The sequence below is a fragment of the Myotis yumanensis genome, unplaced genomic scaffold, assembly GCF_028538775.1.
Source record: "Myotis yumanensis isolate MYYU_CA2020_CCGP unplaced genomic scaffold, mMyoYum1.0.hap1 SCAF_4, whole genome shotgun sequence".
NCBI lineage: Eukaryota > Metazoa > Chordata > Mammalia > Chiroptera > Vespertilionidae > Myotis > Myotis yumanensis.
In genome coordinates, this window is record NW_027223755.1 from 76,795,733 (window position 1) to 76,821,813 (window position 26,081).

Here is a 26,081-nt window from a genome sequence, read left to right on the forward strand (position 1 = left end):
GGTTTATGTCGTGTTTTCATAAGGGATTTTCTGAAAATGCAAACCTGCATTGGGAATAGACAAAGAAGGACTCTGCCCTCATTTGGGGAAATGGACCTAGACTGGGACCTAGTATGTGGGCGGGAGGGCAGGGGTGGAAGTGTGGGGACCCTCAGAAGGACAGGAAAAGGCAAGAGGGAACATGGCAAGGACATCCACTCTTCTGCCACTACATGGCTTTCTTCTGACCCAGCCCTGGGAGACTTCTGCACTGGGTATGAGTAAGCCCAGCCTGGGCACTTTGGAGGGTACAGGCGGCCCCAGTCAGAGCAGCGAGGGGAGCTGCATTGGAAGCTCTGGCCACATTTCCTGCCCCCTCCCCACAGCCCCAGTTCCCTAGCGATTAGCACCCAAGCAAACCCAAACCAAGCCCAACCCATGAACATCCTCTATAGTCCTAAGGAGCTTATTTTTTAAAAAATACAGTCAAATTTTATCCCAGTCTTATTTCAAAATAAAAAATGAAGCACAAATGAATCCATTGCAACTATTTCGGTCTGAATTTTTTTAAAAAAATTCAGTCATGGAACTGCAAAATATTCTTTCCCCCCAAACTGGTAACTCCTTCCTCCCACGTACTGCTTGTCATTCCCTTTAGAAGCTGGTTTTTAAAACTGTGATTTTTATTAACTGTGAAGTGTCAGCATTCATGCAAACTGCTGTGGTAACTACGGCCATACTCAGTGTGGTGATTGTAAGTTCGCTGAAGAAATACAGCATTAATGCCTGAGGTCATAATTTCTAGTTTTATCTGGTTGCTTATTTTCATTGAAGCATGATTTTTTGAATCCACGTTAATTTTCATACCTGACTACTCTGCTATGTAATTTTTCCAATAGACAGATTTATAAATGAATGCATCATATGATTTTTCTATATAGCAATGTGTAATATAGATGCTCTTCTTTACACGGTTTGAGTTAAATAGATGGAGTTCAATATCTGGAGCTTTTAGTGGTCTTTGTGTACACTTCAATTTGTCTTGAAAGACAAACAGTAATACTCATAATCCTTAATTCTTCCCCACCAGTAAAATGTCCTACTCTTTCTCTCCACCAGATGGTCTTAAACAGTAGGAAGCCACTGTAAGCTTTAACAAGGATGCAGCCAATCAACTCCTTTTTCCTCGCTCAGTTCTCTGAGTGCTTCCCAGGGTCGGGTATTAACCTGGCCTGGCGCTTTCTGCAGAGAAAAGCAGGAAGTCTGAGATGCCTCCTTTCTCTCTTGGCTCAGGCAAGAGAAAGTGAAGAAGCACCGCAGCTCTTAGTCATGTCCTAAGTGAAGCGACACTTTGTTGTTCTTCTCTGTGTACTTTTAGAAGGCATTCATCCTCATTATAGCAAGAGGAGATACACAGGCACTTCTTCCATCTTTACAGTTTAGTGACCTCTCCAAGGTCCCACACTTATCCTATATACTAAAAGCGTAATATGCTAATGATATGCTAAAACCACTCAACCGCTCACTATGTTGTGCACTGACAACCAGGGGGCAGACAGTCCGACAGGTAGGTTAGCTTGCTGCTGGGGTCCGGCCGATCAGGATTGAGTGAGACAGGCCAGACACGCCCTGGAGCCCTCATGCAGTCCTTTCCTGGCTGGCCAGCCTCCCGTGTCCCTCCCTGGCCCCGATCATGCACCAAGGGGATCATATACCCTCTTGCAATCCAGGACCCCTCAGGGGATGTTGGAGAGCAGGTTTTGGCCCGATCCTGCAGGCCAGGCTGAGGGACCCCACTGGTGCATGAATTCATGCACCAGGCCTCTAGTTTAGTAATAAAGTTGAGGCCAGAGGCTAGAGCCCAGGACCTGATGCTCCCTGAGAGACTTTCTACATTAAGCCCCTTTCCTTTCCTTTCCTTTCCTTTCCTTTCCTTTCCTTTCCTTTCCTTTCCTTTCCTTTCCTTTCCTTTCCTTCCCTTCCCTTCCCTTCCCTTCCCTTTCCTTTCCTTTTCCTTTCTTTTCTTTCCTTTTGTCAACCCTCACCTGAGGATATTTTTTACATTAATTTTTAGAGAGAGTAGAAGGAAGGAAGGGAGGAGAGATAGAGAGAAAAAACACACACACACACACATTGATATGAGAGAGACATTAATTGGTTGTCTCCCACACATACCTCAACTGGAGCCAGGGATCAAACCTGCAACCAAGCTGCATCCCCTTGACTGGGAATCAAACCTGCGACCCTTTGGTGCATGGGCCAATGCTCTAACTGCTTAGCCACACTGGCCAGGGCAAGCCCCTTTTCTAGGCTCAGTTTCTTTGCACTGAGGCTCTAGAGGTCTCTGCTTTCATGGTGCTTATAGTAGGGCGGCTAATGCATGGTGTTCAATCAATGGTATCATTATAGGGAGGATATAAGAATAATATTATTGGAGAGAATCTAGATGAGACTTGGCATGGAGGCTGGGTTTGGATGTCAAGTTGGCAAGCACACCTTGAGGTCCACATTTCTCCTTTGCTGTGCTCTGGTTACCTTCCCTGCCCATCCCTCCTGACCCCAGGTGGCTCCTCTGGGGACAACGTGGTAATTTCATACAAGAGTAAAATATTTCTCTGCATAATTATAGAGAATTAGAGATCTCCAGTGAAAACATTTAGAGATTCCTTCTTCTCTCTGAAGACCATGATTGTGAGTCTAGAAATTAAGTTGCTCTTTGTTAGCTATTTCCTTTCCCCCCTCTTTCTTTCTTCCTGCAGAGAACTCAACCTCTCCAAGGTGCAAGCACCATGATCTCAGCAGACTGACGATGGAAGGAGAGGACACTGGGCGATCCTGCGCTCTGGCTTCCCTGGATGATGGATGGAGGACAGCCCGTCCCTTCGCCCCCAGTGCCCTTTGGGAATTTGTTGTCAGATTCTAGCATGTCTCTGGAGCAAAAAACCACGTTTGCTTTCGTGATTTTGCTGTTTATTTTCTTGGGCGTCCTCATCGTCAGGTGCTTCCGGATTCTTCTGGACCCATATAGGAGCATGCCAACCTCGACCTGGGCTGACGGACTTGAAGGCCTGGAGAAAGGGCAGTTTGACCATGCCCTAGCTTAGCAGGGCGGGAGCAGGACCCCCTACTGAGGAGGGGAACTGCTTCATGTCTTGGCAAGGAACTCTCTCTCGTCAATGTTCTCAACAAATAATCAAGTTTTAGTGACATCTGGTCCTAAGACCACAACCCATTACTCAGTAAGCATGCTGTTGGGTTAAGACATTTGAGCATATTGGAAATGGAGACTTATGTTACTAACCCAAAATAGAAAGGTTTCAATTTCTGTGTTTACTCAATGAATGGATGTTGTCAAAGGTGGGATGGTGAAACCAAGAGCATTGATGCTGACATAAACTTTGCCATAAGATGAAGCACTACCCAACCTGATCAGAGAATAAAGACTAGAAAGGGTCGGACCCTGAATCTGGTGACAGGGCCAAGAAGAGATTTCCTTGCTTTCATCGTGTCCCTCACATTATTTTATTTTCATGGGAATCTGGGTCCCAGGCAGAGAGTGAGGAAGATTATGCTGAGTGGACCAAAAGCAGGTACTTGTTTTTTCCTAAAGCAAGGAATATGGGGAGGCCATGGGAGGGCTGAGAAGACATGGTTTCATCCTGGGAAAATAGAGTGAGGATGATATTTTATTTTTAAAATAAAACTGAGTTGAAAGGCTTATAGAGGTTTAAAACTATTTACCAGGCCAGGTACAGTCTATGTATTCATATTAATAACATGTGTAGAGGTAGCTATACATAACCTGAATTTACTTTCTTTACACAAACAACTGAAATAATAGGTTAGAAGTGCAGCTTGGAGTTGTGTTTGTGTGTGTGTGTGTGTGTGCTTTTTTTAAAATAAAAAGTTAAGTGTTTAGAGGAGGAGACTTTGACAGTCTCAAGAGAACTGTGTGTTTATGACTGAATATAGAAACCAAATAAAACTTTTCAAGGCACAGAAGTGTCTCCTCTTTTATTTCTCCGAGACTACGTGCCTGGAGGCCATGTGGTATATCCAACGCTGGGTGTTTGAGTGTTCTGAGGGCGAGAGAAAGAGCAAAGACCATGAAAGGTCATCTGATTCATCCCTCTGCCCTTTCAGGAAAGGCTCCTACAAATGGCCTTGTACCTAAAAAACCTACTTAAGCACTATTTAATTCCACCAAAAAGAGAGATGTAAAAACCTCTTATTCTGACTTCCCTTGGTGAAAAAACCCCCTCAGGCTGTATTTATAGTCTATGTCTTTTAATTTTCTCCTCAGCTAGCCATCATTTTTTAAATAAAAAAATTTAAAAAGATAATTATGCCTAAAAAGGCAGCCCTTAGTAAAACTGCTTTCTTGTTTCCTTTCTTTCAAAACATTCTCTGGGGATCCTGCTGCCTAGATTTCTCCCTCCCCATGTCTCCTTGATTTTCTTCCTTTACTTAAATAAAATAGCTTTATTGAAATATAATTTGCATACCATACATTTACCTTTTTAAAGTCTACAATTCAGGCCCTGGCCAGTGTGGTTCAGTTGGGTGGAGCATCATCCCATGTACCAGAAGGTCATGGGTTCATACCTAGTCAGGGCACATACCTAGGTTGCAGGTTGGATCCCTAGTTTGGGCACATATGGGAGATAACCGATGTCTTTCTTTCTCTCTTTCTCTTTCTCTCTCCCTCCCTCCTCCTCCCCTTTCTAAAAATCAATTTTAAAAAATTTACAGTATTGCCGTAACCGGTTTGGCTCAGTGGATAGAGCATCGGCCTGCGGACTCAAGGGTCCCGTGTTCGATTCCGGTCAAGGGCATGTACCTTGGTTGCGGGCACATCCCCAGTGGGGAGTGTGCAGGAGGCAGCTGATCGATGTTTCTTTCTCATCGATGTTTCTAACTCTCTATCCCTCTCCCTTCCTCTCTAAAAAATCAATAAAATATATTTTAAAAAATTTACAGTATACAATTCAGGACTTTTAGTATATTCCAGAATTGTGCAATTATCACCACTAATTCCAGAATTCTATATCTACTAGCAGTCACATCCCCCTTTCCCTCAGCCCGTGGCAATCTCTAATCCACTTTTGTCTCCATGGATTTGCCAATTCTGGATATTTCATACAAATGAAGTTGTAGAATATGTGCCCTTTTATGTCTGGTTTCTTTCACTAGCATGTTTTCAAGGTAAGTTCATTTATGTTGTAGCATGCTCAGTATTTCATTCCTCTGTATAGCCAAATAATATTCCATTGTTTGGCTATACCACATTTTGTTTACTCATTGGCTATCCTGTTTATATATTGGCTAGTGTAAAGAATGCTGCTATGAACATTTGTGCACCAGTTCCTGTATGGATATGTATTTTCAATTCTCGTGTCTATTCCTAGGAGTGGATTTGCTAGGTGATATGCTAACTCTGTTTAACTTTTTGAAGAACTGTGAGACTATTTCTCAAAGTGGCTGCATCATTTCACATTCCCATCAGGAATGTAGGAGAGTTTTGATTCTTTTCTTATCTCTCTCCAACTACTCAAATTTCTTCTTTTGCTGTAGAATTTATAATTGAACACATTACTTCAAGAATGAGTCCAATGAAAAAGAGCGAACCACCTTGTGGGTTTTTATGTGCTAAAAGTTTAGTGATGCCTCCCAAGATCCTTTGCTTCTAGATCTAAAGCAAAACCCCGATGCTGATGTGTGGTCATCCTGTGGTTTATTAAGCCACCTGAGTATTTTTGGTGTCTTAATACATTGTTCCTTAAACCCACTAATTATAACATTTTCTTTTTTTCTTCTTCAAATGTGCCATGCCATGTATGTCCTTATTAAATTTTTTCTTACTTAATAAGGGTCTAATCAAACCCATTCACTTATTTACCGAGCACCTGCTTTGAGCCTGGCATTTCTAGCACTGGAGAGAGAGAAAAAGCAGAGGGTTAGTTCTTGCTCTCGAGTACCTCTCTACCTTGTTGAAGAGCTAAAACATGAAAGAAGGTATGTGCTTGAATCACTGTTCAAATGATTAAGATAGACCTATGGTTGTCATATCATTAGAATCATCTGGGAATTATATCTATCTCCACAAACTAATTTTTGTTATACAAGTTGTACATTGTCATGGTAAGAAATGTAGAAACAATATGGAAAAATATCAAGTAAATGGCAACAGTCAACATTCTGCCTCCTTAGGTCACTCCTCAGTTTCTCCTGGGGAGCTTGGTGAAAATGTAGATTACTACAGCCTCCCATCCCTAGAGGTTGATTCTAGTAGAATTAGGTCAGTGAACAAATGTTTTAGGAGCTAGAATATGGGAGAGATAGATGTAGGCTAAGATAGGCAAGGAAATGTTGCGGGAGACTATGGCGTGGCTATGATAGTATATATTTAAGTGTTTGGTATAAAGCTTTATGCCAATGAAAGTTGTCATTATTATGAAAGAAATTACATCTTGACCTCAGAGATGGAGGTGTTTTAGATATGTGCAAAGGAAGAGAGGAGGTAAAACCAAAGAATAAGGAAAAGGAGGTGTAGGTATGGGGCTTATAGCCTAGCTAGAGAACATGGTCGGAGGCGTAGCTGGAGCTCACGTGGGAAGGATAAAGTGGAGCTGAACATCAGAGGGTCCTAAAAGGCAACATAAAGTGTGGGAGTCACTGTAGATTCATGAGAAAGAACATGACTCGAAGCGTGGTTGTCAATTTCAGTTTCCACCCTTCCTCAGAGCAACACTAGAATCATGTCTGTAATGGGAACAGACTGAAATAGCCACCTGCCCTCTATGAGGCCTTTGAGCACAGGACTGCCAACAAGTGCCATAGGGCCTCCCACAGCCTGCTCTTCTTTCTTTCCTCCCTTTATTCCCCGCTCTATTTTTGTTTTTCCTTCTCAGATTACTGCTCCTTGTTCAACCTCCCCTCACTGGGTCTCTGTCTCCACCCCTCCCTTGTCCAGAGCCAGAGTACCATAACAAGTGAGAAAAGGCGTTGGGCTATTCAGAGTAAATTGATCCCTCCTGTGTGAAGTGCTAACACTGTTTTAATTACTCAGGGCTTCTTGGGGTGAACAGAATATTCTGGAAAGGTCACAGAAGCCATCTCTGTCCTAGCTTTGTGGCTGCAGAAATTACAGTACAGCATTTTGCCTACCTTACGAGATATTTATAACGAGTGCAGCTGCCCTCTACCGTTTATATCTGCATCCCAGGATGAAAAAAAGTACTTTCCCAAGGTTACTCTAGAAGACAGCTGCCTTTTGATTCAGAAAAATGTGGCAAACTCATTCTCAGTCTGAGTCCTGACTGGTTTATGCCCCTAAGAGACCCCAAGTTCTAGGTCAACAGTGCTCCCTCCAAGAGAGCTTTTTAAATACTGAGTAAAGTAAGTCTAACATGGGGTGTGAAAGAGATTAACTTGACTCCTGCTGTTAAACTAATGAACATTCCAAGCCAGATCATTCTCTCACTATTTCTAAGGGTTAAAGCTGAAACAAAATAAGCAACAGTTTTAAGAGGCAGGAGTTAGAGCAGATGCTTATAAATACGTAAGAAAAAAATGCATTTGAGCTCCTTTTTTATTAGACTCATTACACCATCTTTTACTGAAACACTGAGGCTTTTATGTTGTAAGTATATTGATAAATTTGATGTGATGAGAAATTTTGTTTGTCCACCATAAATCATTTTTTAAAAACTTTGTAGTTTCAAGATGTCGACTTTCAGAATTGACATGTAGAATATACTGAAACACAATTATAAAAAAAACAACTTTAAGCCCCAAAGTATTGAGTAAATTGTGAGACATGAACCGTGACATCTGAGATGTGTGTCTTCTGAGACAAAATGTGCAAGAGGAGCATCTCAATTATTGATTAATCACAAAGTTGTAGAGTAGGGCCATGATCTCCAGAAAAAGTACCCAAATTACTATATGTGCATATGCAATCTGGGAGCAAGCTGGCCTGTGTCAGAAGAGGTTACTTGAGATGCAAAAGAAGGACCTGGTAAACTTTGTATCTCCTGTTTCTTAAAAGAATAAATGAATTATTTTCAGATAGATGTCTACCTCTTCAGAAGCAAGGCCTCCCCATCCTACAGGGCCCAACACATCAGCTAGTGTGGGGCCTGTTCCAAAGTTATTATTTTTTTTTTTTGGTAAGAATAGGATTCCCTGTGGGATTTAATATAGAGTGAAAATTTTGTTTCCAGTTTCCTGACATAAATTGCACTCATGTCTTGTTCTAAAGCAGTGGTTCTCAACCTTCTGGCCCTTTAAATACAGTTCCTCATGTTGTGACCCAACCATAAAATTATTTTCGTTGCTACTTCATAACTGTAATGTTGCTACTGTTATGAATTGTAATGTAAATATCTGATATGCAGGATGGTCTTAGGCGACCCCTGTGAAAAGGTCGTTCGACTGCCAAAGGGTTCGCGACCCACAGGTTGAGAACCACTGTAAGCATTATAAGAAACTCTATATCCCTCCATCCCACAGCCTTTTCCAGTATCCTGATGGATGTTCCTATGCTTTAGGATAAGAGAGATTCCTTTTAAACCATCACTTAAAGGGAATTTCCATCCTTATTTTCTCCTAAGCCCTGTTACCTCCCTCCCTAGAGCTCCAAATTTATGGCGGCTTTTAAGAAAAGAAGGTAAGTCTTCCTAGATCCTTTGGAGTTTGAAAAGCTGGAAAGAAACACTGCTGTCATCTCTTTCAACCCCCTCACTTTACATATAAAAAATAGAGAAGCAAAAAGGTCAAATGGCATGCCCACAGTCTCATCTCCACTTATTTGTTGTAGTTGCACCATCTATATATGTGGTGTGCAGTTGTCTTTAAAGAGCATGAGCAGTTAATAAATCCACGAAGTGAAAAATGTACATTTTCTAATTGACAGGACAGTTATTTTTAAATCCTCTTTCTTTCTTTCTTTCTTTCTTTCTTTCTTTCTTTCTCTCTCTCTCTCTCTCTCTCTCTCTCTCTCTCTCTCTCTGTTGTGTGTGTGTTTTTTTAAGGGGGGGGGTTGACAAATGTGTTTTATTTCTTTAAAAGACTCCTATGAGCAATGTATTTTCTTTTGAGATATTTCCAAACTCTGGTTTAAGTATCTAGATTGCCAGAAGTATTTCCAGATAAATTATAAAGAATTCCTTAGCAAAGATTCTGTTTCTCAACACCTAGGATAATCCATCTAGAATAAAGCTCCCGACTTTCTTTATTTTCAAATAGAACTTTGAGTTTTTTTCTTTTTTAACTGAAGAGGCCGACAAAGGAGATGACAGCATGAAGTTCATAAAGGCTACGGATGCAGCCCTGTGTCTAGTTTATCAAAGAGATGTCTGGATCCCCTTGGGACACAGATAGAGCATCAGAAGACAGACAGTAAAGTATTTAAAGTTTGAAAGAAGCCTTTTTTTCTCTTCTGTTGTGCATTTTTCCCTAGTTACTTCATTTCTTTCTTTCCTTCTATTTTCTGAGAAGTGGAGTGCTGGAAGAAGCTCAATGTAAAATTAAATGCAGTACTTCTTTGGCATGCAACTACTTCCTTAAGTCACAACAAATGGCTGCCTGACTTCTTCCTGCACATGTCTAGCTTCTGAAGGAGTCCATCCCATTCTGAGCTTGTTCTGTTTTTTTTTTTTATAAACAATTTCCTTATCTGTGCATCTTTCAGTAATTTTCACCAGTTGGCCATTGTTTTTTTTTTCTTAAGTAACAGAGTTCTACTACTCTTTAACGTGACAACGCTTGAGGTCTTTCCTCTTTCTGCAGGTCTTTCCAGCAGAGGCACAGATAGCATTTTGTTCTTTCAAACACATTTGTTTAGAGATAGTATATCCCTTCCCCTAGGGCAGCGGTCAGCAAACTCATTAGTGAACAGAGCCAAATATCAACAGCACAACAATTGAAATTTCTTTTGAGAGCCAAATTTTTTAAACCTAAACTATATAGGTAGGCACATTGTTATTAACTTAATTAGGGTACTCCTAAGGCTTAAGAAGAGCCACACTCAAGGGGCCAAAGAGCCGCATGTGGCTCGAGAGCCGCAGTTTGCCAACCACTGCCCTAGGGGAAAGATTTGATTGCAGCCTATTATAAAAGACTAGAGGCCCGGTGAATGAAAATTGTGCACTGGTTGGGTCCCTCAGCCTGGCCTGTGCCCTCTCGCAGTCTGGGACCCCTCGGGGGATGTCCACCTCCTGGCTTGGGGCCACTCCCCCCGGGAATCAGGCCTAAGCTGGCAGTCAGACATCCCTCTCGCAGTCTGTGACCCCTCGCTACTTAACACCTGCCTGCAGCGGAGGCGGGAGAGGCTCCGCTGCTGCTTGCCAGCCATGAGCCCAGCTTCTGGCTGAGTGGTGCTTCCCCAAGGGAGTGCACTGACCATCAGGGGGCAGCTCCTGAGTTGAGCGTCTGCCTCCTGGTGGTCAGTGTGTGTCATAGTGACCTGTTATTCTGCCATTCAGTTGATTTGCATATTACCCTTTTATTATATAGGATTGGGATTTCCTAAACTCAGGGTTCCTCTCTGCTAACGCAATCAACTGTGTGTACAAGTGTCATCTGGTCTTTTTTTGTGTGTTGCCCTGTGGGTATTGGAGCTTAAGTACCTGCCGTATATTTGGGTACTGTGATCACTGTAATAAACTGTCCTCTAAGTCTTGTGTCTTCCACCAGCATCCATAAAACAGTGTCAGGCTAACTTGTCAGCTTGCAAATGTGGTAAAACCTTAGTTCCTTATAGTTCTTGACAGTTATGATTAATCCCCAGGATAAAAAATTCCAGTTCCTTCAACCATATTTTATATTGTCATAGCTTTTGAATCATCTCTTGTTCTTATCAAACACTCTGGATGCTCTTCAGTTTAACTATGTCCCTATTGCATAGGAAGGAAAATAATAGTCCATATGTGGTCTAAGATGAGTGGAACCAAATGATCATTTATTTTGTTCTGAAAACCACATTTATTTTGTTCTGAAAACCACACTTCAAGATGAAATGCTCTTTTTTTACAGCCATATTACTGTTAACTCATATAAAATTCACAGTCAGCCTAAACTCTTGGGCATTTTTACCTGTGCCAAAGTAGAAATTTACCTATGCCAATGTTATGTCAAACACAAATTCCCACCCTATTCTTGTACAGTTTACAAATTTTGCTCCTACGTCCAGGAATTTAAATTTTACTTTTCTTAAAATTTCACTGTATTATATTTGTCCCATATTCTAGACTTTTTACAACCTGATTCCCTCATTATCATATTCATTGTGCTCACCATCTTTGCATCATCCATCAGTTGGCTCAGCAAGCCATCTATATATTTATCCACATTAATGGTAAAACTTTGAACATATCAGAGCCAAGGAGAAAGCCCTGAGCCAGGCTGCAGAGATTTCAATGCATTTAAGGAGTCCGTGGCAGAGGTAATTGTAAGCAACTGTTCCCCACGAGAAACTCCATGAAGATGTTTCATGGAGATACCACGGAGGGGAAATCCATGAAGCCTGAGGACTCATTGAGGCCTTGCAGCAAAGCTTCAGAAGATAGGAAAACCACCCAAGTGATGCTTGTGTAACTTTCTGAGCTCTGCTGAAATGGTATGGATCCAAACTGGCAAGTGGGAGTCACACAAATGGCAACGAGGGACTCGATCCACATTTGCTAGAGCTTAAAATTCAAAGGCAGTAAACAGACTTTTGTCCAAATCTACCTCTCTGCCCAGCATGTATCTCTGGTTATGCATAAGAATAATCATGCAATATCTGCCTGAGGAAAACTTCTGGTGACAGAGATCATCAATCATACACTAATGCACTTGAAAATAGCACGGGGCAGTGGGAGAGCACATGCCGGGACTCTGGCAGTGTGGGTTCATTACCAGTTCTGCAAGGAGCTCTTTGGAGGCTTTTTACAGTCACTTCATTCCTCTGGGCCTCACTTTCTTCACTTGTAAATTGAAATGTTTGGACTAGTTAATCTCCAAATACCCTTTTACTTCCTAAAAAAACCCTTACAGCTAGAAATTTGGGAATCATTCACTGAATACTAACATGAAAGGGACTTGAAGAACTTAGATAATATGCCCCAGAGCACATGGCCAGTGTGAGGCAGAGTTAGAATTTGAATTCAGCTTGCTATGAATACTTCTCTATCTACAAAACAGCAGTAGGTAGAAATCAAACCAATAGCAAAGACTCTAGCAATAGAAAGGGTTTCTAGACATACTAAATTGAATCAACATTCTGCTGAAGTTTTTGTTGTGATCATTGTTATTTTTAAGAAACCACTTGGAAAAGAGGTTTTATGGGCTAAAAAGTAGCCTTTGATAGGGCTGTGAGGTTGACTAGATATACTGAGTTTTATTTTGTTTCAGATAATCAGCTTGCTTACATCCAGAGTGTTTGTGATTATGGGAACATGAGCTAACTTTTCCATACCTAATTTTTGCATCTGTAAAATGGGCATGATATTAATATTATCTCCCCTATATGGTTTTTTTTACAAGGACTTAATGAGATGAGAATAGCAACTGAATCACAAGCTTTCAACAAATATTGGCTTAATATTATATTGCAGGAAGGGCCTTTTTAAAAATATACTTTTATTGATTTCAGAGAGGAAGGGAGAGGGAGAGAGAGATAGAAACATTAGTGATGGGAGAGAATCATTGGTCGGCTGTCTCCTGCATGTCCTACACTGGGGATCGGGCCTGCAACCTGGGCATGTGTCCTGACCAGGAATTGAACCATGACCTCCTGGTTCATAGGTCAATGCTAAACCACTGATCCCCGCTGGCCGGGCAGGGAGGGATCTTTTACATGCATACCTCCATGTGATACTAAGTTATTTATTTATTTACTAGAGGCCTGGTGCACAAAATTCGTGCATGGGTGGGGGGTCCCCTCAGCCCAGCCTGCACCCTCTCTAATCCAGGACCCCTTGGACATCCCTCTCACAATCCTGGACCACTGGCTCCTAACTGTTTACCTACCTGCCTGCCTGATTGCCTCTAACTGCACTCCCAGCTGGCCAGGTCACCCTTAACTGCCTCCCCCCGCCAGCCTGGTCACCCCTCACTGTCCCCCTTGCCAGCCTAGTCGCCCCCAACTTCCCCCCCACCAGCCTGGCTGCCCCACGCAGCCTGCTGTTCAATCATTTGGTTGTCCTTCACTGCCCCCCCCCCCCCCCCCCCCCCCGGCCTGGTTGCCTCACACAGCCTGCTGTTCGGTTGACTGGTTGTTTCGGTCATCACGGTCACTGCCTTTTTATATATAGATTTATTTGTTTATTTATTTATTTCAAATTATAAGAGCAGGTTTACTCAGAAAGTTTCAGAGGCAGTAAAAGGGCCCTGGAAGCTTAGGGGAGAGAGAGAGAAAGTCTAAGTTATTTAAATATGTGCCCCACATACAAAACACTGCCATTGAAAATTAGACTATTAAAATTGTGCTTCTGTAATTATTTAAATTGTTTTTTGTTCAATATCAGGATATAATAAGGAAAATGTCCAGCGGAAGTAAAGATTAACTTGAGCTCGGTGGCTAATATAAAAAAGCTCTATCTTTGGAACTAGTATAGACCTCTAGGCATTGAGAGACAGGTTTCTCTTTTTCATTCCCAGAAGTGCTCTTTCATCACACAATTTTTTTTTCTTTACATGAGCCAAAATATTTCAAAATATTTGGAAGCAGAAAGAATTCACTCTCAGGTTTCTTGTCATTGCTTTGCTGGTGACCTTGGTAAAGTCAATTGAATTCCTTCATGTTCTCCATAGAATGGAAATAGTAGGACTGCTTAGCAAATAAATCAATGATCTTTTGCATGCTTAAAATCCTGATAAAATATTAAATATGAAAGTATAAATATTTAAAAATTATTAACTTCTGTTCTTTATTCTTTTTATGCTCCTAAAAGAAATAAATTAAGCATACATTTTGTTGGTAAAACAAGATACATCGCACATGTGACAAAATGCTACTTCATAGTCCCCGGGTAACATACTCACTGGTAAAACATTGGAGAATTTTTTGTGGACATTCTCTAGCAGTATCACCCCTGCCTCATTCCAACCCTTGTTGGAGCCTGCTTCCCCTCTAAGATAAGTAGAAGCTGTTGCAGCTATTTTTAGTGTTAAGTTAGTTTTAAATAGAGAAAATATTAATCTTGTAATTACCCTCCTCCTAGAGTTCCAAGACTGAGCTCTCATGAAGGTCATCCTGTTCCTTTGAGTGATCTGTAACTGAAGTTTCAAAGAATACCCAGCTAGTGAGTACAGGAATGAAACCATGTGTTTATTTAAATATCTCACCAAGGAGGGTAAAATATGAGAATGATATGTCCTCTAACTTCTGCAAAGGAATTCTTGGCAATCAATCTCGTTGATGCTTTAGAATTGGATAGCTCCGCTCAGCATGCTGGACAGTTTTCCAGGATATCAGGTTATTGGCCACAGCTTCTGGTGGTGAGGCCTGTGGCGTAAACACCTCTGGGGGGAGATCTACAATTGGTGAGTCCTACAGGACATCACTGGAGATTGAATGGGGTAACCCCTGCGGTCAACAACCTCCTCCTAGCAACTTTTCTCAAAAATACAACTTCTCTTTTTTGCCCGGGGAAACACCTACCTATTTTCTTGGATTGTTCTTTCATTACTGAGTCATTCTCTATTTTTGCTTACTTTTCTGGGTAAAAGAAGTAAAAGTTGCTAAATGCTGCAAAGTATCAATTCATTCATTCATCCACGTACATTATTCAGTGCCTATGGGTATTAGGCATTGTACTAGGGACTAGGCCCTCAGTAGGTTCACAGAAATAAAAAGAGAGAACCTTCTCTTGGGGAGTATAACTTCTACTTGGGAAGCAGAAAAAGGTTCAGCTTCTGACTATTTACTACTTAAAACTTTTTGAAGAAGCTAACGTTTTGATAAAATTTTGCTCAAGATGCTCTTTAAGTTTGATTTGTGTTTTCATTTACCTCCTAGAAACAAAATGATCCTCCAATAGTTTTTCAGTAAATATAATTTTAAAGCATTTCATAAAATTCATAAAACATGATACATGGGTAAATATTATTGAAATATGAAAATGTCTTAATTGAGGTCTTTTCTTTTTTTCAACCCTCACCTGAGGATATGTTTTTATTGATTTGAGAGAGAGAGGAAGGGGGAGAGGGAAAGAGAAAGAGAGAGAGAAACATCAATGTGAGAAACATTGACTGGTTGGTTGCTTCCTATATACACCCCACCTGGTGATTGAACCCTCAATCTAGGTATGTAACCTGACCAGGACTGGAACCATAACCTTTTAGTGTTACAGGACGATGCTCCAACCAGCTGAGCAACCTGGCCAGGGCTTAAATGAGGTCTTTAGATCCCAGAACTATCCAATGTTTCATTCCTGGAAATGTCTTTTAAGATAAATTTAAAGAAAACCCTTGGATTTAAGCCAAATGAAGAACCACAGTTCTAGGAAGCTAAATTAAATCAGTGAGATGGTGACAGCAAAGAGTCACCCAGATAATTCAGAGCCCTTTCCCCCTCAGAAATCAGTGCTAAAATCTATATGGGGACGGAGCTGTTATTCAGATCAGCTAATGTATAAACAGTATCCACAGTGCGTGAAACCCCTGGTTAATCTGAGGATATAAATTAGTTGTAATCATCTTTATTTACCTCATATTTCCTAGCCAGCACACTGACTGAGATATAATGATTATTCATTAATTATTCTTCCCATATCATAAGAGTAAATTTAATGAAGTGCCCAAATATCTTCTGATAAACTTGCATACTCCCGATTTGCAGGTCAAAACGTGGAAGGCCTGTCACTGCCTTTTTCTTTCTTTCTCTTCACCCCCTCTCGTAGGGCCTCTGTGAGAGGATCTTGTTTTTCACATGGGGATTTTCCTTGGGGCTAATTTTCACTTGGGGGTAAGTTTTACTTTCTAACTACACCGTAAGCCCCATGTAAACATTTTAAAATAGAAATAGATTGATGGCTTTGTTTCTTTTAATCCAATCTTATATGAAATTTCTGCTTTTTAAAAGTTACCCCCTCACTCTACTTTGAAGTAGAATTTAGTACAATAAACATTTACTTAATAAGTACACCAGGGCAGAGGAATTGGGGTGATGGATTATCTCATAGTTAAACATCCACTGGCAAAAGCTAACCAACTCTTTTTCAATTTAACTTGACTGAATATTTTTGGCCGGCAGCCTTTCTACACTCAGCTAACTGGCACTCTTCATATTTTAAAGAGACACATGGATTTCTAAACCGAATCTTTAAATCCCTAATAGCTTGGTCTCTGCTATAATTCACTAATTCCCCCCTGCTTGTTCTAATGAAGGGAAAGGCATAAAGAGGAGGGATGAAATTATTTTTTTAAATCAATAACAAACCTTGAAATGAATGTGGAGCCCTTTTGTTCAAGGAGATGAAACTGCATTACATTATGGCTTATGCTTTTGTACATTTTCATGCATCCATTTTTCTCATTTGACAGATTTAATAGCCAAGGCTCTGAGTTGCTATGTTGCTTTCCTTTGTTCAATTGTTTACTTGACAAAAATGCATGGAGAGTTTCCCATGTGGAAGGCATTTTATGGGGCAGACATTGTGTCAGATAGCATCATGGCTTCAATATGTTTAAAATCCAAGAAGGGAGCTAAGGATCACAGCATCCAGCAAGTTACAGGCTGAGTGTGGGCAAAGAAGGATGGGTCTCTGCTGGTTAATCACAACGAGGGAGCTGCCATTTATCTTAGGTCTTGAAGAACAGGTGAGACTTCAATATACAAAACCAGAAGAAAGAGGAACAAGGGATGATGTAATGTAAAAGGGACAGGACTGGGAAGTGGCAGATCTGGGTTCTGGCCACTGTGAGAAATTCCCTTCATGAGCTCCAGGACCTCAGGGTCTTCATTTGTAAAATGAGGAATTCGGTTAGATGAGCTCCAACTTCCTTCCAAACTCTACCATTTTATGGCCTTGAATGGTCTGAAAGGAGCAGTCATTAAGATGAGCTGGTAAAAGAAAAAGTGGTAGGTTTTGGTCTAGGTAATCAAACTGAGTCCATTACCTTGAACATAATAATAAGAGAGTCTAATATTAAAATGGTATTAGATTTTAGTTTGGAAGAACAAGAACGTTTGAGTCTGCCCCACCCATCATTGGGCATTCAAAAAATACTACTGAATGGCCAGATACTTGCATGAAGTTTTGTCACTCTTGCCTTTGTACTTCCAGTTGCTCCAATTAATTGTTTCAAAAAAGTTTGGTTATTTCTTGCTCTTCTCAGAGAGGAACCAGTCCTACTGGTGGATAAAATTTAGGAATTTTGGACCTTTGAGACACAATGTTGCCCTAACCGGTTTGGCTCAGTGGATAAAGCGTAGGCCTGTGTACTCAAGGGTCCCAGGTTCGATTCCGGTCAAGGGCATGTACCTCGGTTGTGGGCACATACCCAGTAGGGAGTGTGCAGGAGGCAGCTGATCGATGTTTCTCCCTCATCGATGTTTCTAACTCTCTATCCCTCTCCCTTCCTCTCTGTAAAAAATCAATAAAATATATATATTTTAAAAGACACAATGTTATCAATTTTGGCATCTCTAAGGAGGAGCAAAGTCCCTTCAGTGGCATCAGGAATCCCTCCTTCTCTCGTGTTTTTATAAAAGTTGCTGGTTTTTGTGAACAGGTTGGTGGCTTGGGAAACTCATGGAAGAAAACATATTATTTCAGCTTATAAAATATTTACAAAGGAAAACTTTCTCTGAGCCAAGTTAAAGTCCTTGACTAGCCCTTATGGAGATGCCAGTGACTGCCCCGCTGAATCTTGCCTTGCACACCTTGTTATCCCAAGGCATCACAGCTAATATGTGAAGGAGCAACAAGCCGGGGCTACAACTTTATTTGATGGACAGAGAGAAGCAATTGGTTCGTATTTTTCAGTGGGAATGGTTTGATTTGAACCTTTCATTAGGAAGATGGATTTGGAGCCAGCATGCAGCATGGATGAGGACACTGGAGGAGAGAGACTGTGCAGGCAGAGGAACCCGCAAGGATGCACTGTAAGAAGCCAGAACAGACGTTAGTAGTAAGACTGACATGGAAGAGATCCAAGAAATGGTTGCGAAGGAAGACGCTGCCCAATAGAAACATAAAGCAATCCATATATGTAATTTAAATGTTATGATGGCTACATTAAAACAAAACAAAAAGAAATAGGGAAAAATTAAATTTAAAAATATATATGATTTAATCCAATATATCCAAAATATTATCATTTCAACATGTAATTAATATTAAAAAATTGAGATATTTTAAATTCTTATTTACTGTACTAAGAGTTCAAAATCCGGTGTGCACTTTGCACTTACAGCTCATCTCAGTTCAGACCAACCACAGTTCAAGTGCTCAACGGCTGCATGTGGCTGGTGGCTGCCATGCTGTTCGGTGCAGCTCCAGAATGACAGAAAGTCACACATAGATTGGGTGTCCCCCCAAAATGTATACACACTTAATAGCTGATAGCTCAATTGATGTTCTTTCTTTTCAGATTTAATCCATTGAAATTAATAATTATTCAAAGTGTGTATATATTTTGGGGGGACATCCTATATATTTTATCCCCTCCCTGTAGAAATAAACACCATTTCTATCAGTTTACCTAGATGCTTTCTTAGGCTATTGGGCATATTAACCTCCTAACACCAAGTTATTATATTTGGGTTGCTCCTGAAATCAACTTTGCCATACTAATTTGGTCTAAACTCTCTTAGGTAAGGAACCTTAAAAACGTCTAGGCCTGGGGAAAGGCATGCCATTTTAGGCTTTTGGCACAGGCTAACATTGATCATTCTTGCCTTGTGTTTGGCATAAACTTCCTGTGATTAATTCAGACCTCCCTTCCCCATATCTTCTTAAATAGATTATTTATATTCTAGAAACTGAACATAAAATGATATTGTTTTTTTCAAACCACTAATAGTCAACTTTGTGCAAGTTGCCAATCTATATATATAAAAGCCTAATATGCAAATTGTCCGTATGGGAGTTCGACTGGGAGACCGATTGCTCACTATGATGTACACTGACCACCAGGGGGCAGTGCAGAATAAAGGAAGGCCCCAGCTGGCAGTGGGAAGGGCCCGATTTGCCCTGATCACTGGCCAGGCCTAGGAACCCTACCCATGTATGAATTTCGTGCACCAGCCTTCTAGTTTACAAATAAAAAACCATGACTTTTATTCAACCATGGCAGAATAGTCAGCATTTACTGAGTGCTTTCTATGTACCACATATTCTCTATGCTGAGTGTGAATTATTTTGTTTAATTATCTCAGGATTCTGTGAGTTAGTTGCTCTCATTATCCCTTTTTTATAAAGCAAGTCTAGGCAGAGGACATATATGTTACTTGCTCAAGATCACACACTCAGTAAATTGGAGAGCTGGGATTAAAAAATAGTGAGGCTTTAGCCACTAAGCTATATTGTATTTCAAATTAAGGACATGGGTGTCTGAAATGCGTAGAAACATTCTAAAAAGTGTAGGCCCCAATGTAAGAACCAATTATAATTACTTAATCAAAATTACAGGCTCATCAGAATTTTGTTATTTCATTACATCGATGCTCATTTATTTAGCATCCATGACACAGCATAGCAACAGAGGATGTGACAATGCATAATGATAATACTGAATGCTTGCCCTTGAGTCATCTATAATCTGGTTGGGGAGACAAAACTGACACATAGAACATTCATAGAGCAATCAACATGTGTAGTTAAATGCTAAGTCATGTGTTGTATTAAATTGTATATTACAAGGGCATCAAGAAGAGAAAGAATGCAGAGGGCCAGTGTGGGTTGGAAAATACTCACAAAGGATTGTAATGATAGAGAGAAGCTGGATGAGGAGAGGGGGTAGAAGGATACACCTGTCAAGAAGAGCAGGATAAAGACAAATGGAAGCTCAGAGAGGGGAATGAGCATGATAGGCTGGTTTCTTTTTTTTTTTTTTTTTTAAATATATTTTATTGATTTTTTACAGAGAGGAAGGGAGAGGGATAGAGAGTTAGAAACATCAATGAGAGAGAAACATCGATCAGCCGCCTCCTGCAAACTCCCCACTGGGGATGTGCCCACAACCAAGGTACATGCCCTTGACCGGAATCGAACCTGGGACCCTTGAGTCCACAGGGCGACGCTCTAGCCACTGAGCCAAACCGGCCAGGGTGGTAGGCTGGTTTTTATGCTTCACTCCTTTTTTTCCCTTTCCACCCCTCCTCTGCTCTGTACACACACATATACAGGGTGGGGCAAAAGTAGGTTTACAGTTGTTTGCATGGAAAATAATACAAGAATTAATAAATAATACAAGAATAGACCCTGTGTTTTGTGCTCACAACTATAAGCCTACTTTTCCCCACCCTGTATACAGATATACATCCATGTATACACACATGCTTTTGGCTGTATATGAGTGTGCATATAGATATATACACATAGATTTACCTCCAAATAATATTTGCCTTCCTTACACCAGTGTCAAAATGTTTCTGATAAACTTAGAAATATGATGGGTTGCTGGAGATGACAATTTGTAATTTTTAAATCTGCAATGGCTCACACATAAAGTAGGAGGATATGAGAGAGAAATGAGGTATTAGTTACCCTTGACTATATTTAGCAAAACCATCCTCCTTTTAGAAATTGAGGGCAGGTCAATACTCACACCAGGAAAATATTTTTATTAAAAAATAACTCTTTATATGGCAAATTTGATTGTTTTTTGATTGATACACTTACTTATACACATTTTGGGTTTATCGTTAATATGGGAAATAAAGAGAAAATTGTCCTGTAATGTTATTCCTCTGTGTTTAACAATAAAATTCAAGAAAAAAAATATTCCTCCAGTACAGTGAGTTGGGTGACTAAGATGAAAACCCTCAGTTTTATGGGTTGAAGTAGAGTTCTGAGTCATGGGTGTTGTTACCAAAAAAAGCTAGGTTTCTAAGACCAGGATAAGGAATTCTTGTATAAATCAATGTCTTTGTTGCCTCAATTTTGTAAAACAAAGGAACCAAAAGTCTGGGTTTTAATTTTGAGACGTAATAAATTGGATTTATTTGCTATAGGATGTTTACAATTGGTAAAAATATGCTACTTCATATTTAACTGAAAACAACTATAATTCAAAGACTAGGACTTAAAAGCTATCTATTGTCATGTCAATTGAATATAATATCTTTGTTTTATTACTATACGTTTAACAATCCTCCATGAGCAATCTGTGGAGGAATAGTCACATCTGTATTCTGCAGACATACTCAACCAGGCCAATTCCGTTTGGGCACCATCATATATGGGAGTTCACTCATATAATAGAACCAGGTGGCAAAATTGATTCTCTCCTCTTATTTTTTACAAAAGCCATCATGAACTTACAGATGTGATAAAAAGCAGTAGTAGTAGCATTGATTCTGATTTCATCAACAGAAGGTGTATCTGTATGTGAATCTCTGTGTCTGGGTATGTACCCAAGACATTAGCCTCTCAGTTTTGATTTCCCAAGCCACTTTTTCTTTAATATTTAACAAAAAGTTCATGACTCCTCTTCTCATATATTGTTGGAAACCCAGCATATTTTCTAATAGCTATAATGACATCTGTTGGGTTGGTTAGTAAGAGATGTCGCTTATATTTTTATGATGACTTTTGACTTCTAGTTAGTTCTTGCTGCATTAAATTCTTGATCTTTTCTCTGCCCTTCACTTGCTATCTCTCAGGCTCTTTCCTGCACTATTTCACTCTGCTTTATATGGTTTTAATTACTGTACTACTAAAATGACACTGTCTAGGTCAGTGATGGCGAACCTTTTGAGCTCAGCGAGTCAGCATTTTGAAAAACCCTAACTTTGGTGCCGTGTCACATATAGAAATTTTTTGATATTTGCAACCATAGTAAAACAAAGACTTATATTTTTGATATTTATTTTATATATTTAAATGCCATTTAACAAAGAAAAATCAACCAAAAAAATGAGTTCATGTGTCACCTCTGACACGCGTGTCATAGGTTCGCCATCACTGGTCTAGGTTATATATAAAGCAGGTTTTTTCTGAAAAACTTGGGGAATAAAGAACAGTTATATAAAATATGCAGCATATTTGATGAAATCTAACCTTCAAGGTTAGACAGACTTGTTCTTAAATGTGGTCATTCCCATACAGATCCATGAAACTAAAGATCTAGCTTATCTGTTCCTCATACACTCAACACACAATAGTGGAATGGGCATAGGATAACCATTATAAACATGACTGGTCAAAAAATGGGGGAAATAGGAGCCATAAAGGAGGTTTTGGTACATAGCAGTTCTGAAATCTAAGCAGAAAATGTTGGAAATGTCCTAATTAGGTCCAGCAAGCATTCTTTCGGCTCAGCCCTCTGGGCTTGTATTAATTGGCTCAGACTGCCATAACAATACCACAGACTGGGTGATTAAGTAACAGAGATTTATTTTTTAACACTTCTGGAAGCCAGAAGTCCAACATGTCTGCTGAGACCTGTCTTCCTGGTGTGCAGATGGCTGCCTTCATGCTGTGTCCTCACCTGGCCTTTCCTCTGTGCTCGAGTAGTGAGAGAGAGAGAGATTTGGTGTCGCTTCCTCTTTTTAGGAAGATGCCAATCCTATCCAATTAGACTTTATTTTGTGACCACATTAAACTTTAATTACCTCCTTAAAGCCCTATCACCACATTGAGGGCTAGGGCTTCATATAAATTTTGGGGACACAATTCAGTCCATAGCAGTGCTCTTCTTGGTTCTGCCTGCTGAGTATCCTCCCCTTCTCATGAAAGACATCACTTTTGCCAATGAGCAGTTTTCCCAGGCTATTTGCTGACATTTTGGGGGATCCAATTGCCTTTTTGTACTTTTATGCTGTCCTGATACTTTTCAACCCAAGGTGGCAGTATAGGGCCTTTTGTATGACTGAAGAGGTCTCTGAGGTCTTACCAAAAGATTCTGCAGTCACACCCATGGCTTCATCTCTAGACTAAGGGCACAATATCATGTCTTTGGTATTTTTTGCCAGACATGTACAACTGTATTGAATCACACAGACCCAAAGTGAGAGATATTCTATAAAACAACTAGCCAATACTCTTCAAGAAAGTTGGGTCATGAAAGATAAAAGAGACAAAAAAGATGTGACAACTGAATACAACATGGGGTCTAGATTGTATTCTAGACTATAAAATTGTCCAAGGAATGTGTAAAGTTAGATGTAGTTTAGGTTTGTGCTGTTATTCAATGATACTCACCAATCTGATGAGTCTGAAAAGGTGTGTGTGTGGGGAGGAGCATTTCTAGATAGCCCTGATTCAAAATTGGAGTCATAGGAGGGGTTAGATCAATATGGACCATCCAGTTTAGCCAATTGGGAGAGCATGGTACATGACTATGTTATTTTCTGCAGAATAGTAATTAACTTAAAAAGTGTAGGCAGGGGGTAGTGAAGTATAAAATAATCATTAGAACAATTTTATCATCAAATTAGGCTATGTTCCTTTTGGATATGAGCTTTGGAATGATAACTATTAATTCTTTTTTTTTAACCAAGCCATTTAATTGTCCTTAAGGTAAACAATACATGGAGCTGGATCCCAAGCCCTGAGAATGCCAGAGATCAAGGTCCAAGTGTCCCGTGGTGTGGTGTTCTCAACGGAGTTGAGGAGGGTTGGAACTCAGAGGTGTTGGAGGCAGAGCACTTTGGGAATTCACGCATTCCATTTAGCAATTTTGCAAACTGCCAGAAGCAGACCCCAAGAGTCTTTTGAGATGGGGAAAATTCAACTCCTGGTTTTACAGGTAAAAGAATGGAGAGTACCCAAAATGCTGTTTACTTTTGTCACACAATCTGAAGCCTGACCTGTCCTAATCCCAATTCATAGCGTCCTATGCTGCAGTTTAGGTACGAGATCAGTCCCTCTATCCATTCACTTCCATGTAATGCCACAGCAAGAGTGACCTGGGTTGGAGAGCTCTTATCAATACAGCTTTTTAACACGCACTTAAATGAAAAGAACCCTCTGGTGCCACACAAGTCAGTTTATAAGATTTTAATTTACAAATTAAAAAGTTACATGTTTTATTTTTTCTTCTTTTTCTCTTCTTTCTGTCTATCACTCTTTCCCTTATCTTTCTCTTCATCATCTTTTCTATCCTTTTTGCTCTCTTCTTTTCCCTGCCCTTCTTTCTTCTCTGCATCCCGGTTGGCAATCTTGTTGTTGATGAGGTTGTCCAGGGCAACCACTGAACGGATCAGGGAGGCCAAATACACCACAACCATCTGGTCGTTGGCCGTTACGTAAAAGGCCTTGACAAACTCCTGCAGGCCAACGTCTGGCAGCAGGTTGAAGACATCCTGCAGCTGGTAGATAATTTGGTGGTTGATGGGAAGCTTGCCTGTAGCCACTTTCTCCAGACAGCCTTTGATATCCAGAAGTTTGGAGTTCAGTCCCTTCAAACCATGCGCCTGGTTTGTGATCCGCTGGGAAAGAGTGCCCACAGTAGTGTCTTTGATGTCTTGTAACAACTGTTCGACCCCAACTTCTTCAGCTTCCTCTGCTCCAATTTCACTGGTCACGTGCTCAAATGTTTTTGAGGTTGGAGTTCCATCATGAACTTCTTCCACTGAAATATATGCTCCTGTGGGCAGTCCCAGGCCCTTTGGTTTCACATCAATGATGACTAATACTGAGTTAGGGCAGTATCTTTTCATGAGTTCATTGATGGCGATGTCATTCTTGTGTAGTTTAGGGCCTGTGTGGTACCATGCAACTATTCTTTCTCTGGCATTGACCTTCTTAAATATGCCATACGTGTTTTCCAAATAATCATGGTCTGAAAACCAGATGGAATCATCTTTGTCATCTTCATCAAAAGGGACTATAAAACTGTTGGATACATCCAGTATTTTCTTTTGCCATGACCCCAAAAGCACACCAACAACACACTCTGGTTTCCAACTTTGCCTATTCAGTTAAAATGATCCACCACACTGAGCAGCACCAGTGGGTGGACCACCACCTTCTGCACTGCCAGCTCCAGCATCGCGACACACCACACCCGCCAGGTTCTGCTCTCTGTGACCCTCAAACACAGGCAGCCACAGCGGCAGGGACACTCCTGATAACTATTAATTCTGATCCTTAGTTTTAGCGTAAAAAAACCTACCTCAAAATGTTGTACAGATTAAAATGAAGAGTTGCATATCAAGAGCTTGACACATGGTAAGCATTCAATTAAAGACAGGCTTTGTTTATAGCATGCTGATGGTGATGGTGATGGTAGGCCGCATCTAAGCAGACTAGTATTTTGGGCAGAGGTGTCTCACAAAGACACTAGATAACAGTACAGATAAAAGAAAAAAGTCAAAAGAACTTTCATGACAATTTGTCAATAATCTATGAGTTAAGGGCAAGAGTTATAGGTTGATGACCTTGGATGTTTCAGGGTTCCATTCAGACAATACAGGTATTTGGCTGGATCCAAAAAGACTATTTCTGGTCTCTCCACCCACAGGTAGAAATGGAACTAATACGTTCATTTTATCACTCAGGAAATGAAGAGAAATTAGCTATAGCAGGGTTTCTTAACAGCAGCACTATTGATATTTTGGGTTAGATAACTCTGAGCCTTGGCCCCTGAAAGATGGGTGGGTGGAGAAAGTCAAAGGGGAAGGGGAAGCCACCAGCAATTGAGGGGCCTTGTCGATGAATTTAGCAGGCTTGCATTTCAAGGACATGGACTGACGTTCAAAAATGTAACACTATTTTCTATAATCAAAATACATTTTTTGCTTTTAGTCTTCATATACTCAAATATAATAATAATTTATTCTAGGTATATTCTATGAAAGTATGTAATTTCTCAGGCAATCCTAGTTTATAACCAAGACACATTTTGGATGAAACTTTATCTTGGCTTTTCTCCCTGGAGTTGAGTCTAAATTGGAGAACTGGGGTAGGCTGTTAAAGAATCTTGCTCAAAAGTCATTTGATAGC

The 26,081-nt window shown here is 40.4% G+C and overlaps 1 protein-coding gene and 1 pseudogene across 3 annotated transcripts in view; one reads left to right on the plus strand and one right to left on the minus strand.

Annotated features, from left to right (window-relative positions):
* Positions 1-26,081, plus strand: part of CTXN3 (cortexin 3) — a 46,552-nt gene that overhangs the window by 5,999 nt on the left and 14,472 nt on the right. For 2 of the 3 annotated variants that reach the window (XM_070411497.1, XM_070411496.1), the window contains exon 2: positions 2,739-3,969. The exons of the other annotated variant lie outside the window; for it this stretch is intronic. In XM_070411497.1, the coding sequence (XP_070267598.1) occupies positions 2,835-3,083 (249 nt within the window). In that variant the 5' untranslated portion in view covers positions 2,739-2,834 and the 3' untranslated portion in view covers positions 3,084-3,969. Of the gene's footprint in view, positions 1-2,738; positions 3,970-26,081 lie in introns of those variants that run through there. 3 annotated transcript variants of the gene reach the window in all.
* Positions 24,164-25,128, minus strand: LOC139008172 (26S proteasome non-ATPase regulatory subunit 7 pseudogene; annotated as a pseudogene).